The 18,394-nt window shown below is 37.6% G+C and overlaps 2 protein-coding genes and 1 non-coding gene across 3 annotated transcripts; 2 read left to right on the top strand and 1 right to left on the bottom strand.

The window, feature by feature from the left end:
• The first annotated feature begins 8,671 nt into the window (after positions 1-8,671).
• On the top strand, positions 8,672-10,306 carry LOC141646940 (uncharacterized). The gene is made up of 5 exons (XM_074454952.1): positions 8,672-8,821; positions 8,873-9,055; positions 9,112-9,234; positions 9,345-9,677; positions 9,761-10,306. The coding sequence occupies exons 1-5, from the start codon at positions 8,672-8,674 to the stop codon at positions 10,304-10,306; spliced, it is 1,335 nt and encodes a 444-aa protein (XP_074311053.1).
• A 39-nt stretch (positions 10,307-10,345) lies between these two features.
• On the top strand, positions 10,346-11,868 carry LOC141646932 (uncharacterized). Its single transcript, XM_074454941.1, has 2 exons — positions 10,346-10,909; positions 11,131-11,868. Exons 1-2 carry the CDS (start codon positions 10,346-10,348, stop codon positions 11,866-11,868), a joined length of 1,302 nt encoding a protein of 433 aa, XP_074311042.1.
• A 4,460-nt stretch (positions 11,869-16,328) lies between these two features.
• On the bottom strand, positions 16,329-16,435 carry LOC141624958 (small nucleolar RNA R71). Its single transcript, XR_012534765.1, has one exon. It is a non-coding gene; the product is annotated as a small nucleolar RNA R71 (small nucleolar RNA).
• Positions 16,436-18,394: the final 1,959 nt, after the last annotated feature.

Here is an 18,394-nt window from a genome sequence, read left to right as displayed (position 1 = left end):
TTTTATGATTCAAAGTTGCAGTATTGCGTGTTTGACCATATGTATAACATAAAATGATAATGGTTCTTTGTTAAGCCGTTATCATATTTCACATATCAACAACGGTTGGACAGAATCCGTTTTAAAAAAAATTGTTTAATTATCTGTGATTTTCTAGTGTTTGTGATTTGACTAATGCATGCCCTGTAATTTTTACTTTTTTCTGATTCAAAGTTGCAGTATTGATTCTTCGACCGTATGTATAACACAAAAAGATAACGGTTCTTTGTTAAGCCGTTATCATATTTCATATATCAACAACGGTTTTTTGTAAATCCGTTGTCATATTACACCAATAAACAACGGTTTTTCTTATAACCGTTTTAAATACAGATCCAAAACTGAAAAGTTTGTGGTTTTACCAATGCATGTCCTATTATTATTGGTTGTTTGACCATTATTCACCTCATGCATGCATGCACAATTAATACAAGTTTGAATGTAACGTATGGATGAAATTAATCCAATTAATTATAGCTTTATTATACTATAAATAGCATCACATTTCCAGTAACAGTAAGAATCACTTTATTATTACTAACCTTTCTACTTCACTTTTTAAATAATCTACATATACATACATATCATAATTAAAAGAATGTCGTCGTCTTCATCATCTGCAGTCGCACCTCCTCAGCAATCGGTAACCCGCTATGTCAACCCGATTACGTGCATAATTCACAATCTCCCCGTCATACGCGATTCTGCTGGGAAGCGAGCTTCTAATTCTCTTAACCCATTAAGGGACATCCTCATTGAGAATGGGTTTTCAAATGTTAGGGCAATCCACCCGGCTTGGATTTCTGGTCATGGGTTTCTTGGATATGCTCTGATCGTGTTTCGAGGGAATGGTCTTGATGATTTTCGCCAAGCAAAACAACTCGCTGCAAGGTATGCATCACCTGACAAACAAAGGGGCAAAAGTGACTATTATGACGGCGACCCTAAGGATCGTTATGTACACGCTGGGCCTTACTTATGGATTGCCACCGCTGAGGACGCTCATCTGATGAGAAGGTTCATACCGTACAGTTTTATTAATGTACCGAAATCATGGGAAGACGAAGAAGTGCCTCATTTTGATCACCGTCGTGATGCCGATGTAGTAAGCTTGATTTATAATCAAGTTTATCCTCAGTACCCATCTTCTCGTCAAACTCCTGTTAGGGTGTTTGATTATTGTACTAATTAGTTAGCTGTTTGTTTTTGTGTTTTTTTTTTTTTTTTTTTTATCGTGTTTCCTTTTTTTCCCCTTGTTGTACTGTTTTTTTTTACGCTATTGTATAATATGCTCGTTTTAATATATTGTTCTACTCTTTATTACATGCAAATGCTTATTAACATAGATTTTAAATAACTTACGAACAGACAAATGAATGAAACAATAACATATAATATAATGACTACGGTAGTGCATAAAAATCGTGTTAGTTCACAAACACCTCTAAAAATAAATGAAAATTGGAAGATATTAATAAGATAATTACAACGGTTCTTATAAGAACCATGTTAAATTATGCAATTGCTGAATAACATTATTTTAAATAACCTTCTTTCTTTCTTTATTTCTTCATTTCTCTCTCTCTCTCTCTCTCTCTCTCTCTCTCTCTCTCTCTCTCTCTCTCTCTCTCTCTCTCTCTCTCTCTCTCTCTCTCTCTTATTACTCAAATTATGTCAAGTGGTAGCTCTTCTTCTTCCTCTATTTCAACGGGGACATGTAATTGCTCGGTTCAAAAGATTGCGGACTTCTTGGACTTTGCAAAATCCGGAAGAAAGTTTCTTACATGCAAATTCTATAATCCCGAGACTAAAATGCGTGGATGCAATTACTTCAAGTGGGTTGATGAACCAATGACTGAGTGGCGGAGAGGAAGGTTATAAAAGGTTAGTGAATGAGAAAAAGAGCATGGATATCGAGATTACTCAAGTGAGAAGTATACTATATCAATTTGAAGAATCGAAGCGGGGAAATGACAGTGAAATATTGAAGGCAAAAGAAGAATGCAAGAAGTTAACCATGGATATCGTAGACCTCAAAAATAATGAGGCATGGCTTAAGTTAATTGTCAAATTTCTTCTTCTAATTGTTATTTACCTAGTTTATTATGTATGGTGGTAGTTTGTACTCTTTATGTGTAAACTTGTAATCCTTTAAATTAATGGAAATAAGCAAGATTTTCTAAGAAACATATTGTAATTAGCTGGCATATACCAAATGATGCTTTATTTCTTGGCGGTAAAATCAAACACAATGAAATATAAAATAAAACGGTTATACCCAAACCGTTGTTAAGGACGTATACAGTTATAACGGTTCAGGCCGTTGTTATGTATATAAAAATGATGCTTTATTTCTTGGCGGGAAAATCAAACAACATGAAAATATTACAGACAACGGTTATTTATGACCCGTTGTAAATAGTACGAATCAATTACAGTTTCAAACAAAATCGTAGTCTGTTTGGAAATAAAATATAACGGTTTTTCTTATATCGTGCTTATTACTTTCCAATAAACAAGGTCTTGCAAGAAGTGTTGTATTATTCACACATATATACTCTGAGCTTCCCCTCCCCCACATAATATTCTCAAACATTGAACTTCCCCTCTACCACCAGCCTACCCATCGTCGTCGCAGTCATCGTCTTCGTCATCATCGCCATTGCCGCCGCCAGATCAATCCGGATTCTCCTCTTTAAAGAAGTAATAAACCCTCCTCTCGGTAGATTTGTTTGTTTTTATAAGTATGCATTGTTATTATTTGTTTATTAATTTCTGCTTTAGATATGGTCCAAAAGCGCAAAAGAAACGATGGAAATGCGTCAGGCGACGACTTAGGTGATGAGAATAATTTGCAACACACTTTGGGTCGAATGCGCCGCAGGGTTTCCCTAGAAGTAATAAATTCAAAGATACCTAATCCTTTACAATGGGATAAAGATACGGGGCTGCCATATGGTGAGTATGCCGGGTATTTTGCAAGTTGGATTGGTTGTTGTGTAAGACAATATGTGCCTCTCGGTACGCCGCGTATCTGTGAACTGAGTCAAATACGGAACACCATGCTAATAAACAGAATAAAGGTATGTATATACAATAATAAATATTTTAGTTGAAATTAATTTACTACTTGATATGTGTATTAGCCGAAACACTTGTACCAACTATGCTCATCATATATGCAGTTAGTTTACGTTGTCCCCGAAAAGTATGATAAGTACCTAAAAACAAAGACAGGGGAAGCCCTCAGTTCTTGGAAGTTAAAGATGGTTGAGAACCACTTGTTCAACAAGGAAACCGGGGAGATGAACAAGAACCCACCAACAAATAAATATCCGTATGTCAGTCAAGACCAATGGGATAGCTATATCGCTTATAGGCAGTCTGACAAGTTTAAGGTAACTTAATAATAATAAGTAAAGAAGTATACTTAGTTTAGTGTTTGGTCATGCTTACATTTCTTGATACAATTTATTTGATGAAGGCTATGAGTGAGAGGAACAAGGCGAACATTTCAAAGAAAAAGACCGTCTTTTACGACTACCGAGATGGTTATAGATTGATTAAGAAGAAACTTGTAAGTACTACATAATTCTTATAGTATTAGACTATTAGGTGTTTTAGTCGGATGTTATATATGTTCATCGTAATCATATACGTTTTGAGAGGATATCAATGTGATGAATGAATTGTAGGCAAAGCTTGGAAAATTCAGTCGTCACGACGCTTGGGTGGAAGGTCACACTCCTAAGAATGGAAAGACGGAAACTGAATATGATAAGGACATCAAAGAGAAAATTGTAAGTTTGAATAAATATGTCACTGCTACCATTGGTAGTCAGAGTTATATAATTGTGTGTTGCTTAATGGTTTTATGTGTATGTAGAGGATCTGTGAGAAGGAGGTACAGGAAGGAAAATGGAAGCCTGAAGGACGTGATGACATTCTTGCTAGGGCAATCGGCAAAGCAGAGCATCCAGGTCGTGTGAGAGGGGTATCGACGCATGTTGGTATCAGTAAGTATTTTGGGAAAACTACTCGAAGTGGTGATGATTCCAAGAAGGTAATCTATAAATACTGTATTTGAACCAACGTAATTTATAACTATATATGCTGCCATTAATCCTACTACACAGCTACATAAAATAGCCAGGTTGATGATGAGAATGTTAGAAACTGGGGAAAAGCCATCAGAAAAAGAGTTGGATATGGTTCAAGAGGTCATAAAGGAAGCAGATGAGGAGGAGAAGGAGGAGCAGTAAGAGGAGGAGGAGGAGGAGGAGAAGGAGGAGGAGAAGGAGAAGGAGAAGGAGGAGGATGAGGAGGAGGAAAAAGAGGTAATAATATTTATGTCTTATATATATACAATGTGATATGATTTGGAAAATCAGTACGTGTTATATGGACACGTGTTAATGTACAGAAGGAAGTCGATGAGGACATGGCAAGGGAGAAGGAAATGGCAAAGGAGACTCAGGTGGGAGCCGAGGATCGATATCAGGCAGCTGAAGAAGAAGAGGAAGCCAGTAAGGCCGTGACACAGGAAGAGATTGAGGTAGTTGATGATCAGACGTTCTTCTCTGCACCGAAAAAAGGTAATAGCTGCTAGTTTATAATTATTCATCTCAGTACACGTTTTTTACTTATGAAATTTATTAAAGGTAGTGAATATATGTGTACTAATTGATTAAAGCTGTCGTGAAGGGCGATTGCAAGGTGCCTTGTCGTCTGTTCTATTTACAGGGGAAACAGAAAGTTGCTGTTGCCAGGGGATACTTGTTCGCTTACGACCGGATTCAACAAGTTAAGGTTCATGGTATAGCCCTTCGTCACAATTGCAGTAAAGTGGAAGTGTCCCAATTATATAAAGACGAGTATGGGGAAGTACAAGTACCATTTCCTACTGAGGAGGTCACGTATTTGAAAGAAGCCCTGAGCTCTTATGTGCAATGGCCTAACAACGTCATCAATGTTGTCATCCCCAAGGTACCTATATGCAGACGTTAATTATTACTTGATCTTTAAATATATTAGGGTACGAATATTAACACATCGTAAGTACTTTAATATTTACATTTGCAGAAGTTAAGCAAAGCCATGGCAGCACCTAAAGCAATTACTACTATGTCAATGAAAGTTGTTGCAGTCAAGTCTGCTTATGATTCTTATTATGAATCGTGTGACTATAAGAAAAAAATGAAAACTGCTTCGCTAATGGCTTTGCACAACCTGGCTGTAAAGAAGTCACCTAGAGGGGATATAGTCATGATTAATATTGAATAGGAAATTATGGGCGCAGCTGATATAGCCGTACTGGACCCGAAGCAACTGATGGAATTCGTCGACCTTGACAATTTAGATGCTGTTCACATTTTGATTTGGATGAAGTAAGTTTTATTAATAAAACTATTTAGTCATTTTCATTTACGAATAATGATATTTGTTTAAATTATCAATTACAATAACATTCCTTGTTCCATGTGGCGTAATAGGTACCTGAATAGTCAGATCGCTGAGAATATGATCCCATTTCACGCCTACAGATTCTTGAGTCCTAAGGCGTTCTCTGTGCACAGAATTTCATTCGAAGAACAAATCAATAGTATCGCTCGTCGGTTGATGTCGTCCAAAAAACTATGGCTTGCCCCCTACAATGAGAATATGTATGTATAGTACGTGATTATTGTAATGAATCACGGTTCTATAAATTTATTACTAATATGCTTAAATGCGTGTAAATGAACTAACAGTTCAATGTCCCAAATTGAATAGGAAGCATTGTGTGCTACTGGCAATCCAAGTGGAAACAAAAACAGTGTACTGGATTGACTTTCGCGAAGGCAAACCCTCTGACAGTTGTGTAAGGATGATAACTGAGTAAGTTTACAACCTTCAATAATGTCATTTGTTATTGTATGACTTGAGACATATATATGCAAATAATAATGGCATGTGTGTATATTTATGATTTAGTGTTTTTGAAGCAAAAAAAAGATTATGTCCACTTGGGAAATATGAAAGCGACGTTGTTCCCAATTTCATCACGCCATTAGTAAGTGTATTCTTAATAATTACTCGTATCATTTAATTAATGTTTATGCGAGAGGTTGATTATCTAATTGAGCTGATTTGTGTGTGATTTATATATTAGTCTCCTAAAGCACCAGACGACAAACAATGCGGTTTTTACGTTTGCCAGTCTATGTGGGAGGTTATCCACAGAAAACTATCTACCATTCCGATACGGGTTAGTGTGATTTAAAAACTATTTCAGACGTAAATTGAGTTCAATTCTGTATACTTCCACCATGTATTACATCTATTTTGATTATGTATATTTTGAATTGTAGTTTCCACAAATACTCAACAAAGCCCCGGAATATTCGTCAGAGGACATCAAACAGATGAGAAATATGTGGGCCAGTTATGTTGTTTCATTAGCGAGGTCTCAATAGTTTTCTCATGCTTTATGTACGAGTGTGTATATATAGATCCATTGTGTATTGGTTTCTTTTGTTTTCTCAATAGCGATTTGTGTTTTGGTGTTGATCATCCTGTTTTATCTTGTTTTTAAACCGGGTTTAATTGATTGCGGGGTGTAATATTTTGATACAAGATTGAATTTTTGCACGCACAAATTTCTTTGGAATGCTATTTTTCAAAGAAATTTGAAAAAATAGCATTTCAAAGAAATGCTACAAAAATTTCTTTGAAAAATAGCATTTCAAAGAGTCGCTAGAACAAAGCTAAAATCATTTTTAAAAAAAATAAAAATAAAATAAAAACGATAACGGTTAAAAACAACCCGTTGCAAACAATTATTTGACAACGGTTTGATTTAGATAAATAACCGTTGACATATTTCCCTCCCATTCAAACCGCCAAAAATATAAGATAACGAACGATAACCGTTGTCGAGTTCAAAAATTTTACAACGGTTTATTTAAGCAGAACCGTTGACAAAATTTCATCAATATAAATAGATAACGGTTACATACCGTTGTCAACAGATGAATATTACAACGGTTTTGCACGCAATAAAGCCGTTGTTAAATTTTGACATTCAATTAAATAAGATAACGAAATGAACCGTTATCATATATAATATTTAACAACGGTTTTGGAAAGATAAGACGTTGTCAATAGTAAACTACGACAACGGATTTGATATCGTTCTTAAGATTTAACAACGGTTCTTGATGTTATATAACGGTCGCTTGTTTATCATGAAAAAATTTCGTGGCCTATATCATCATATATCACAAATTTCTTGTTTTATATGTTAACATTTTAACTCGGAAAAACAATAACCGATTATGCATGCAACAACTCTTGCTCTGATACCAATTGTAAGATTCTTTAACCTCTTATTAGACACTTCTAATAATTTTACAAGTTTAGTTTAGTCATAAACTAATAAGATCTTATGCATGCATAACATTATTAAAACAAAGTAAGAAGAAACTAACTACTCCTCAGGTAAAATCAAAGAATCTCATTCAAATTTCTGAAGAGGATGTTGCTCCTGAAATTAGCTACTGGAAATCTTCTGTGTATTGCTATATATTAGGGGCGAGCCCTCCTTGGAATGTTGTGGATGGTTTTATTAGGCGTGTTTGGGGCAAATATGATGTTGATAAAGTTTCCTTTCTACCTAATGGAATCTTCTTGGTAAGATTTAAAACCCTGGAGATACAACAGAAGGCCTTACTCTCTGACCAAATCATGTTTGACAATAAGCCTGTGATTATTCATGAGTGGAAAGCTGATACAGAGCTTGTTAAACATGAGATAACTACAATTCCTATCTGGATTAAACTGGTTGGGCTGGAGTTAAAATTCTGGGGGGAAAATGCTCTAAAGAAAATCAGTGGGATAATAGGTGATTATCTGAGATGTGATGAGGCTACAACACACAAAACTCTTCTTAGTTATGCTAAAGTGCTGGTTAAGGTCCAGATGAATCAACAACTCCCTGATTATGTTGAGTTTATTGATGAGAAATGTGGTGTGCAGAGAGTTAGGGTGGAGTATGACTGGCTCTATATTCTTTGTACTCAGTGTAAAGGAATGGGACACCTAGCTGCAAACTGTAGAAAGCCTGATAGCAAAGCCAAGGATAAACCTAAGGTTGTGACTAAGCAAGTCTGGAGGCCCGTGAAGAAACCTCAGCAGACTGTGGTGCAACCTGTTGCTCCTGTGGTGACCCCAAAGCAGTCTAGGATGCACCCAAGTCCTCCTGTGACTAAATCTAATCTTGAGACTGGTAAGACCTATAATGAGAATAGACCCTTGCAGACTCCTGTTAGAATTTTAACAAGGATGAATTCACAAGAGTATGTTAGGGACTCATCTGGCAAAACTACTTTCATGGAGGTGTTTAATAGTGTTATTCATAAATCTGTTCAAATGGCTAAGGGTGGAATCAGTGGTTTGAAAAATAGAGAGCAAAGTATTGTTGAGGAAGGCTCTGCTCCCAGAAAAGAGAATGGATAATTTTGGTTTCTGGAATGTAAGGGGTCTAAATAGCTTAACTAAACAAAAAGAAATAAAGTGGTTTTTACATTCTAATAAATTAAGGCTATTTGGACTTGTTGAGACTAAGGTGAAGAATAATAATTGGTTGAGTGTTATGAATAATATATGTTATAATTGGGCTCTTTGTACTAATAATAGTAAGCACAAAGGGGGAAGAGTGTGGCTGCTTTGGAATCCTCAGTGTTATGAAGTGCACATTGAGGATATCAATAGTCAAACTATTCACTCTCATGTGAAGGACAAGGTTCATGGGAGGTCCTTCTAGTTTACTTGTGTCTATGGCTTCAATGATCAGAATATGAGGAAATATATGTGGGCTAGTTTGAAGAATTATAGTGGTAAATGTTCTGAACCATGGGCAATTGGTGGTGATTTTAATAATGTACTTACCTATCAGGAAAGGATTGGAGGTGAAGTTACTCCAGCTGATATTCAACCTTTCCAGGACTTCAACCTTTCCAGGACTGCATTGATCTCTGTCAGCTTCAGGACATAAAGGTTGTTGGCTCTTACTTTACGTGGACCAATAAACAGGGTGTTGACACAAGGAAGTACAGTAGACTTGACAGATTATTGGTGAATGGGTGGTTACAAAGATTTCCTGAGGCTTTTGCTAACTTCTTGCCTGAGGGAATTTTTGATCACTGCCCCTGTGTGGTACAGTTTGGGGTGGCTAATCAGAGAAAACATGCCTCCTTCAAGTATTATAACATGTGGTCTTTATTCTCTGGTTTCACTCAAATTGTTGGAGTCACTGGGATGATCAGATTGATGGTACCCCAATGTTTAAGTTGATTGCTAATATGAAGAAACTGAAAAGGCCTTTGAAAGAAATTAATAAGGAGAATTTTCATGATATAGAGCATACTACCTCCCTTACTCTTATGGCTCTTACCCAACTTCAGGAGAGGTTAAGAGTCACTCCTTTGGACCCTGCTCTGATTATGGCTGAGAGAGAGATGTCTAAAGAATATGCTGTATTGCTCAATGCTAAGCATCAGTTCCTTGTGCAAAAAACTAAAGCTACCTGGGCTATTGAAGGTGATGACAACACAACTTACTTTCATGCTAGTCTAAGGGCTAAAAGAAGCAGGAACAAGGTGGTTCAGATTGAGGATGTTCATGGGAGTTGTAAACTAATCCTGAGGATATCAACACAGCTTTTGATGATTTTTTTATTCAGATTCTGGGTACTAGTCAGGCTGTTAAAAGTGTGCACAAGCCAACTATCCAGAAAGGCAGAGTGATTACCATTGAGCACCATGAGAAGCTGCTGAGGAAGGTTACTGCTGAGGAAATCAGGTTGGCTATGTTCTCTATTCCTGGGACTAAAGCCCCTGGCCCTGACGGCTACAGCAGCCAATTTTTCAAAGACACTTGGAGTATTACTGGGACTGCAGTCTGTGCTGCCATTATGGATTTGTTTGAGAATGGCAAGTTGTTAAAGCAAGTGAAAAATACTGTGTTAACTTTGGTGCCTAAAGTTGATATGCCTCTTTCTGTCACTCAATTCAGGCCTATAGCATGCTGTAACACAGTCTATAAATGCATTGTAAAGTTGCTTTGTAATAGATTGAGTGAAGTGCTGCCTCTTATTATAAGTCCAAATCAAAGTGATTTTGTGAAAGGTAGAGATATAGTAGAAAATATCTTAGTTTGTCAAGATTTGGTGAAATTGTATGGAAGGAAAGCTTGCTCACCTAGGTTGTTGATGAAGATTTATCTTTAAAAGGCTTATGATAGTATTGAGTGAAGTTTTGTGAGGGAGATGCTTGAAGCTTTGCTGTTTCCTGAGCAGTTCATTACCTTAATCATGGAATGTGTTACCACTCCCTCCTTTTCTTTGGTTGTAAATGGTGAGCTATTTGGGTTCTTCAAAGCTAAGAGAGGGATTAGACAAGGTGACCCTCTCTCTCCTTTGCTTTTCACTATTTGTATGGAATACTTAAGTAGGATTCTTCAGGTGGTTCAAGACTATGATGGTTTCAAGTATCACCCTTTATGTAAGCCTATGAAGTTGTCTCATCTGTGCTTTGCAGATGACTTGCTTTTGTTTTGTAAAGGGGATAGAACTTCTGTGACTATTTTGCTTAGGGCATTTGAAACCTTCTCTTGTGCATCAGGGCTTAAAATGAATAGAGGCAAGTCTTGCTTGTATGGTAATGGTATTGATAAGGATACTTTCTCTGAGATTATCGGTTTGGTGGGATCCTATTTGGTAGGCTTCCATTTAGATATCTGGGGGTTCCAATCATTGCTAAAAGAATTTCTTCCTTGGAGTGTTCTAAGCTGGTTGAGAGAGTTGTTGACAGGATTAGGGCCATTGGAGCTCGTAAGTTGTCATATGCAGGTAGATTGACTTTAATCAAGTCTGTTCTCAGCAATTTACACTGTTATTGGGCACATATTTTTGTACTGCCTGTGAGCATTCTGAATAAGGTTGAGGCTATTTGTCGAAGCTTTTTATGGCAAGGTAAAGAGTTGTAATATATACTGGGACAAGATTGACTTCTTTGTATTATATCCTGGGACAAGTGTTGTAATATAAAGAAGGCAGGGGGTTTAGGTATCATTGAGTTAAGAAGATGGAACTATGCTGCTATGGGTAAGTATATATGGTGGATTGCCCAGAAAGAAGACCACCTGTGGGTCAAATGGATACATGCTGTGTATATGAAAACTGGGGGGTGGTTTGATTATCTTCCTACTGCTGGATCAAGCTGGTCTTGGAGGAAATTGTGTGCTGTGAAAGGAAGACTGAAACCAGGTTACTGTGGTGACTGGTGGCTGACACAGGGGGGCATTTATAGTATAAAAGCAGGCTATAACTGGTTGGGGACCTCTAATAGTAATGTTAATTGGGCTTCTTTTGTTTGGAATAGGCTGAGTCCTCCTAAGCATTGCTTTATTGGGTGGCTTGTGGCTCATGGCAGATTGCTTACTAGGGACATGTTGCATAAGATGAGAATTTGTGAGGATACTGTGTGTTGTATCTGTGGAAATCAGGATGAAAGTCATGCTCATCTGTTCTTTGAGTGTGATTATAGTAGGGAATGTTTGTCTTTGTTTAATGCCTTCATGAAGAACTCTGTCCCTACTGGGAATGTGGTACAGTGGTGGTTGAAACTTCGTATGAGAAGCCTGTTAAGAAAGCAGATGATAGGTGCTGGTAGTCAGGCTTTAGTCTACAGAATATGGGAGATGCGTAACAAATGCAGGGTAGAAGGGGTGCTTCTCAGACCGAGGAACCTGATTCTTTTGGTGCAACAGGATATCAGAATGAGGCTCTAAGGATTACATAGTCATGGAAAGATTAGTGGATTGTATAAAGAATGGCTTTAGTTTTCTCATTGTTTTTTCGATTCTTGCTAGAATGATGTAAGAAGAAACAGTTGATGTATTTGTTGGTGATCACTTTTGGTATAATATAACTTACATTTTACCAAAAAAAAAAAAAGTAAGAAGAAACCGATCTACTTACAAGGAGGGCCGAATGGTTATACTAATTGGTCTCCTACCAAATTAGTCTTCTTAAGAAAATCCTAGTGCACCAATGATGAACTTAGATCCAATGGTAGGATCTACTCCTCAAGGAATTGTACCAAGATAATCACTCTTAATACATATACTAATTTTAGTACTAGAATTAGTATATGCGCCCTTAAAATAATAACTAATATTATTGTTTACTACTTCTAGTAATAGTGGAATAATATTAGAGATTTTGGAATAAATTATGCATAAAATAATTTTATGTGAGAGATGATAATAAGAGATTAAAGATAAGCATAAGACTTGTCATCATCTGAAAATGAGAACTACTTCTCATCTTAAGAGGGGGAGGGGGACGGTTTCATCATGACAAAAGGGAGCATGCCATGCTTTTTATCTTACCCAAATGCTTTTTGTCTTACCCAAAAGCTCAGAGTAGGTCCTAGTAGGTATAGGTAATCATGGTGTTTATCTTATATTTAAAAAACAACAACCACAAAACCCTTTTAATACCATGAAACCGGTTTACCCACTTAAAATGGACTCCATATTATCTTTGTAATTTTGTCATTTGTAATATGTTATTACATGTGACTTGTTGTGACACTCCCATACTCCAAGTGCCTTACCAGGACCACTTAAGGTATGAGAACGTCACCATCTCGGTTACCCGAGGTAATGATACTCAAATAGACAATAACGAAACATATTTAAAAGATGATAAAATTTAAGTGATACAAGCCAAACTCCAAAAACTGTTAAAAGGATATACAAGGTTCTCAAAACTGTCAACTACTAAACAACTACAAAATGTTCGACACAGCGAAAGACTTCTAAAACCGCAACGTGATGACTCATCCTAGCTATCTCATGCGCATCGTCTCATACCTGCTCAATAATTGCTCACCACCCCCAAATGGATCACCACAGTTTTTAAATCATTTAAACGGGGTAAGTACTGATTACACAAAAACAATAGCCACAATGAAACAGGAACACAAACAGCTCAAACCAATCTCCAGTCTCCATCTCCAATCTCCACACAACTGACTACACACTAAAGTGTGTAGCCCTGCCAGAGTACCCATCGCAACAAGTACTCCACGCCGCCAGTGGGGGACCGCAGCCGTACCCTCCAAATCCCCGCTCATCTCCATCGAGCGATAAACCCAAGTTTCCTTAATGTGCACATCCCCTCATGTGGCGGGTTCCACAGAGGGCGAACCAAGGGCGTGAAGCCACTCTCGCAAGTGACTCCACTCAGCCAGGGACGCGCCTCGAAGATCACAGATAGTTATACAACAATAATTATACTACACTATCAATAACCACTAAATCAGAATCCAAAGCCAATACGATATACAACAACAACAGTAATCACCAACCACACTTATGTAATTAATACTGAGTAGGGAAAACCCTACCTGGAACAAGCCATCACAAGATCGTCACAATCAGCTAATCAACATCGTCTTTCAATGAAATTACTTCATATCAAACATACAATCATACAATCACAATCTAACATTAACAATACTCCCCAAAACCCCCAAATTACCCAATTAGGGTTTCAACCAACTGTAACAAAGTATTATAAAAATTATATAAAAAGCTTACCCTCGACACAAGGATCACAATGGCGTAAAGAACAAGATGATCCAAGACTCCTAGCCTTGGGGATTTGTTAACAATGCGAGGAACACACTTACGTAAGTTCTATTCTTCTCAAAAGGGGTTTTTCGAATGATAAAAGAGATTAAGAAAGATGGCGGAGGCTTTATATACTAATCCCGCATTATTAACAAAACCCGTCAAAATCACCCGTAAAACACACTTACTCGATCGAGTGACCCTTACTCGATCGAGTGCCAAACTTACTCGATCGAGTACCCTACAGGCAGTCTACTGTTTTGCGTAAAAACATACTTACTCGATAGAGTAAGCTCCACTCGATAGAGTACCCAAGACACATAAAACCGTAGTATTACAGTCTTCCCTCCTTAAAAGGAACTTCATCCCCGAAGTTCAACCCATGCATAAAAACAAACATACTAACTCGATTAAGACACAACAACGCAACTACGAACTTAAAACAAAACCCCAACCTATAAAACATGAACTCTTAACACCAACTCCATCAACTATGCCTACCTCCACAACACGGCTCACGATATCGTATCAACTACGTCATATTCTCTCTCGACACCAACTCCAAACACTACCAACTACGATCCACAAACGCTGCTAGCTCCGTAATGTATTATCCACTAGAAAATGCGATGTCAAGACACTCATAAACATCAAACGGAATGTTATATTCTACCACCCTTAAAAGGAACTTCGTCCTCGAAGTTTACTCACACTCATAAACATCATTGATGTGACCATTATTTGAGCATATTTAGTCCCCGAATTAGCCTCGTTCCTATGCTTTTTAGTGCATCCACTATAAATACCCCATTAGTCTAATTAGATAATCATGTTCATCTTATCAATCCTTAGTGTAGTTTATATCATTCTAATCTCTCTTTAATCTTGTAATAAACTTCTAATCAAATATTAATACAAATTTCATTTCCTTAATTTCTCTTTTGTTCATCTTTTATTTTGGGTAATTGAAGATTATTTGGGTTATTATTGGGAGATTGACAACCTTCCAACCTTCCAATCATTCATCAAGTACTTCTATTATTCTTAGCTTTATTTTCGAATCATTAGTAGGTATAATTCTCTTAATCCCTTTTTAACTATTGTTAATCTTTCTTACTTGTTCATCATGTTTTGCTTTGTTAATATGATTGACAACCTTGTTAACATGTTAAACTTGATAATGAGTGAGTAGTTTCCTTAACTAGGGTTAATGGGGAATTAGGGGAAATCAACATGGGGGATGATTCATGCTTAATTTAATATGTTTTCATAATTTATTTGCTTGCTTGTTGTGATCTCAACTTATGCACATGTTATGTTTGATGAAATGCGAGCCTATGAATCCTTGCATTTTTTACCCATCACTTACCTTTTCAATGAGACTTGTAAGACATAAACCAACTCGAGTCTCATTAGACCATGCATATAGTTGAGTAGGGAGGATTAAGTCGACTTGTAGGTGTTGTACAATCTAATCGATTCGGCTCCGGGACCCAAACCTTCCTAGGATTGTAAGATATAAACCAACTCGATCCATCACAACAATAATCACTTGCTTATAATTTGAGAATATGTTTGTATGATCAATTCCCATGAATCCCCTATGACCCCATGACACCCTAGTGCTTTTAATCAATTATTTACATCTTATTTTAATCATCTTGCTTGTTTACTTTTATTGCTACTTAGTTTAGTGATCTTCTTATCTCAACCCAAATCGTGACACCCTAAGACACCGCTACTTGCAATCGAAAATCCTACATCAATACCTGTCCCTTGGGATCTGACCTTTACTTGCCTCTTTACTAATAGTAGAGTTATTTGTGAAGTTATAAATATTGTTTTGGTCTAGGTGCTCCTAACGACAAGTAACCGAAAATTAAGCTCCAAGTGAGTCCGAACAAAAATGGCGCCGTTGCCGGGGACGGTGTTAACTTGATTTGATTTTTCTTAGATTGTTATTAGTTGTGTCTTTCTTTGCCTTGGGGAAGTAAAACTCCTCAAGGTTTGTTCTAATTGTTTTTGAGTTATTTGATATTTTGCATGTCTAGAAGATCACAAGGTAATTTGTTACCCATTGATCACGAAATTGAAAAGACTTTGACAACCAATAGAAGACTTGCTAGAGGTACTTTGAGAGGAATTGGTGAAGTTGTATATATTCAACCAAATACTATTGAGTTCATCAACCCTTTTGCAAGAGAAGGTGAGGAGAACCCAACTCCAAATCAATCACAAAATCAACCCACAATGCCTAAGTTTTCATCACATTCCGTACCAACCGAGGAGAACCTACCCAATGGTACTCCCACACCACAACACTTAACCGGAAATTTCATTGCTAAATCCGCATTTATCCAATTAGTCGAAAGAAGCCAATTTGGGGGGATGCCTAGTGAAGACCCTCACTCTCATATGGAGACTTTTTGTGACTATTGTGATGCGATTTCACAAACCGGTGTGATTCAAGACCAAATTCGATGGGTCTTATTTCCTTTTTCTCTAATTGGCACCGCAAAACAATGGTTGAAAGGACTTGATAAAGCTACTCTTGGAAGAAGTTGGCTCTATCTTTCTACAAAAAATTCTACCCTCCGGAAAAGACTAACATGCTAAGAGCTCAAATTACGGGTTTTAAGCAAAGGGATGAAGAATCTTTGTATGAAGCTTGGGAGCGGTTCAAAGGAATTTGTCGCTCATGTCCTCATCATGGACTTAGCGAGTGGTTCTTGGTACAACAATTTTGGAATGGTCTTTATGAAGACTCAAGAAACATCCTCAACATGGGATCAAATGGTATGTTGACCGAAGTTGACGATAATCAAACTTGGAACAAGATTGAGGAAATGACGGTCCATAATTCACAATATAGTAGACCTCGCAAGGCTACTAGAGGAGGAAAGCATGAAGTGGACTCTATTACTCAATTGGGTGCTCAACTTAGTGCTCATATTGATACCATTAACTTGAAATTTGAAAAGGCTATGGCTAAACTTGAAGAAGCCTCAAAATCACCAAAGCATCATGTTAATGCCATGGTAGCATCTTCATCAATCCCAAGTGGGATATGTGAGAATTGTGGAACTTTGGGACATGACCAAAGTGAATGTAGGGGAACAAATGAACAAGTGAATGCCTTTCAAGCATACAAGAGTGGTACCCCTTATTCCAACTATTACAATGAAAACACCAAATTCCACCCAAATCTCTCATACAAAAGCCAAAATGTTCAAAACCCTCAACAAACATACACCCCACCTCCTATGAGAAACCAAAATCAAAGACCCTTTTACAACCAAAACCAAGGTTATCAAAATCAAACTCCATACAATCAACAAAATGACCAAGGTTTTGATGTTCAAAAAGCGGTCCTCCAAATGCAAAAGAATCAACAAGAGTTTTTCACTCAAATGCAAAAAGATAGCCAAGCAAAGGACATCACCATCAACAATATCCTAGCCCACACAAAAATGTTGGAAACTCAAATGACCCAACTAGCAACTTCAAACTCTCAAAGACAAAAGGGGCAATTACCACCTCAAGGTAATCCCCCAATACATGAAACGGTTAGTGCCATCCACTAGAGGAGTGATACGAGATATGAAGGACCAAAGAAGCAAGTTGAAGATGAAGTTGTGGAAGCTAGTGAAAAAGAAGGAGTTGTGCAAAACTCTAAGGAAGATGAACCAACAAATCAAGAAGTCTCAAAGAAAAGTGAAGAAAAGGCCAAGGAGAAGGAGCCCATTGTGGTTAGACTTCCATTCCCAAGTCGTCAAGCTAAGCCTAAGTTTGATGACCAACTTGGAAAATTCATGGAAATTGTGAAGAATTTGGAAGTCTCGATTCCTTTCACGGAATTAATCAATCACGTGCCGGCCTATGCAAAGTACATGAAGGATATTCTTACGAAAAAGAAGTCGATCCGGAAGCTTGAAACTATCGCCTTCACTAAGGTGAGTAGTGCAATCCTTCAACGGAGTTCACCTCCAAAACTTAAAGACCCGGGAAGCTTCTCAATACCGTGTACCATTGGCGACACCACGATCAACAAAGCTTTGTGTGATCTAGGAGCAAGCGTGAGTGTTATGCCGTATTCGGTTAGTAAAAGGCCAGGGATGGGAGAGCTTAAATGTACCAACATCACACTCCAAATGGCCGATAGATCGACGAAGACACCGTTAGGGATATGGGAAGATGTTCCCGTGAGAATCGGCAAATTCTTCATCCCGGTGGACTTTGTCATTGTTGACATGGAAGAAGACTCCAACATTCCGATCATCCTAGGTAGACCTTTCTTGCACACCGCGGGTGCGGTGATAGATGTGAAGCACGGAGAGCTTACTCTAGAAGTGGGAGATGATACCATTACTTTCAATCTTGACAAGACCATGAGAGCTCCCCGTTTGCATGAACCATGCTTTATGGTTGATCACTATAGCCGGAAGGATGATAGGAAGAAGTCGGAATTCCAATGGAAAAAGAAAGTTGATGTTTCTCCATTCAAAGAGCAAGGAAATAGCAACAATGAGAGCTTGAAAAGCTCACCCATGACAAGTGAAGAGGATGGCCTCATTGGCCAAAACAAGAAAGAAGGAGAGTTGTCTCCATCAACTCAAGAAATTTTTAATGATCAAGTAGACGAAGTTTGCGGTCTTTGGGATGATGAGTTCGAAGG

Source organism: Silene latifolia, chromosome 1, assembly GCF_048544455.1.
Source record: "Silene latifolia isolate original U9 population chromosome 1, ASM4854445v1, whole genome shotgun sequence".
NCBI classification, from domain to species: Eukaryota; Viridiplantae; Streptophyta; class Magnoliopsida; order Caryophyllales; family Caryophyllaceae; genus Silene; species Silene latifolia.
The sequence above is the reverse complement of the archived record's forward strand: the minus strand, read 5'-3'. Positions and strand labels throughout refer to the sequence as shown.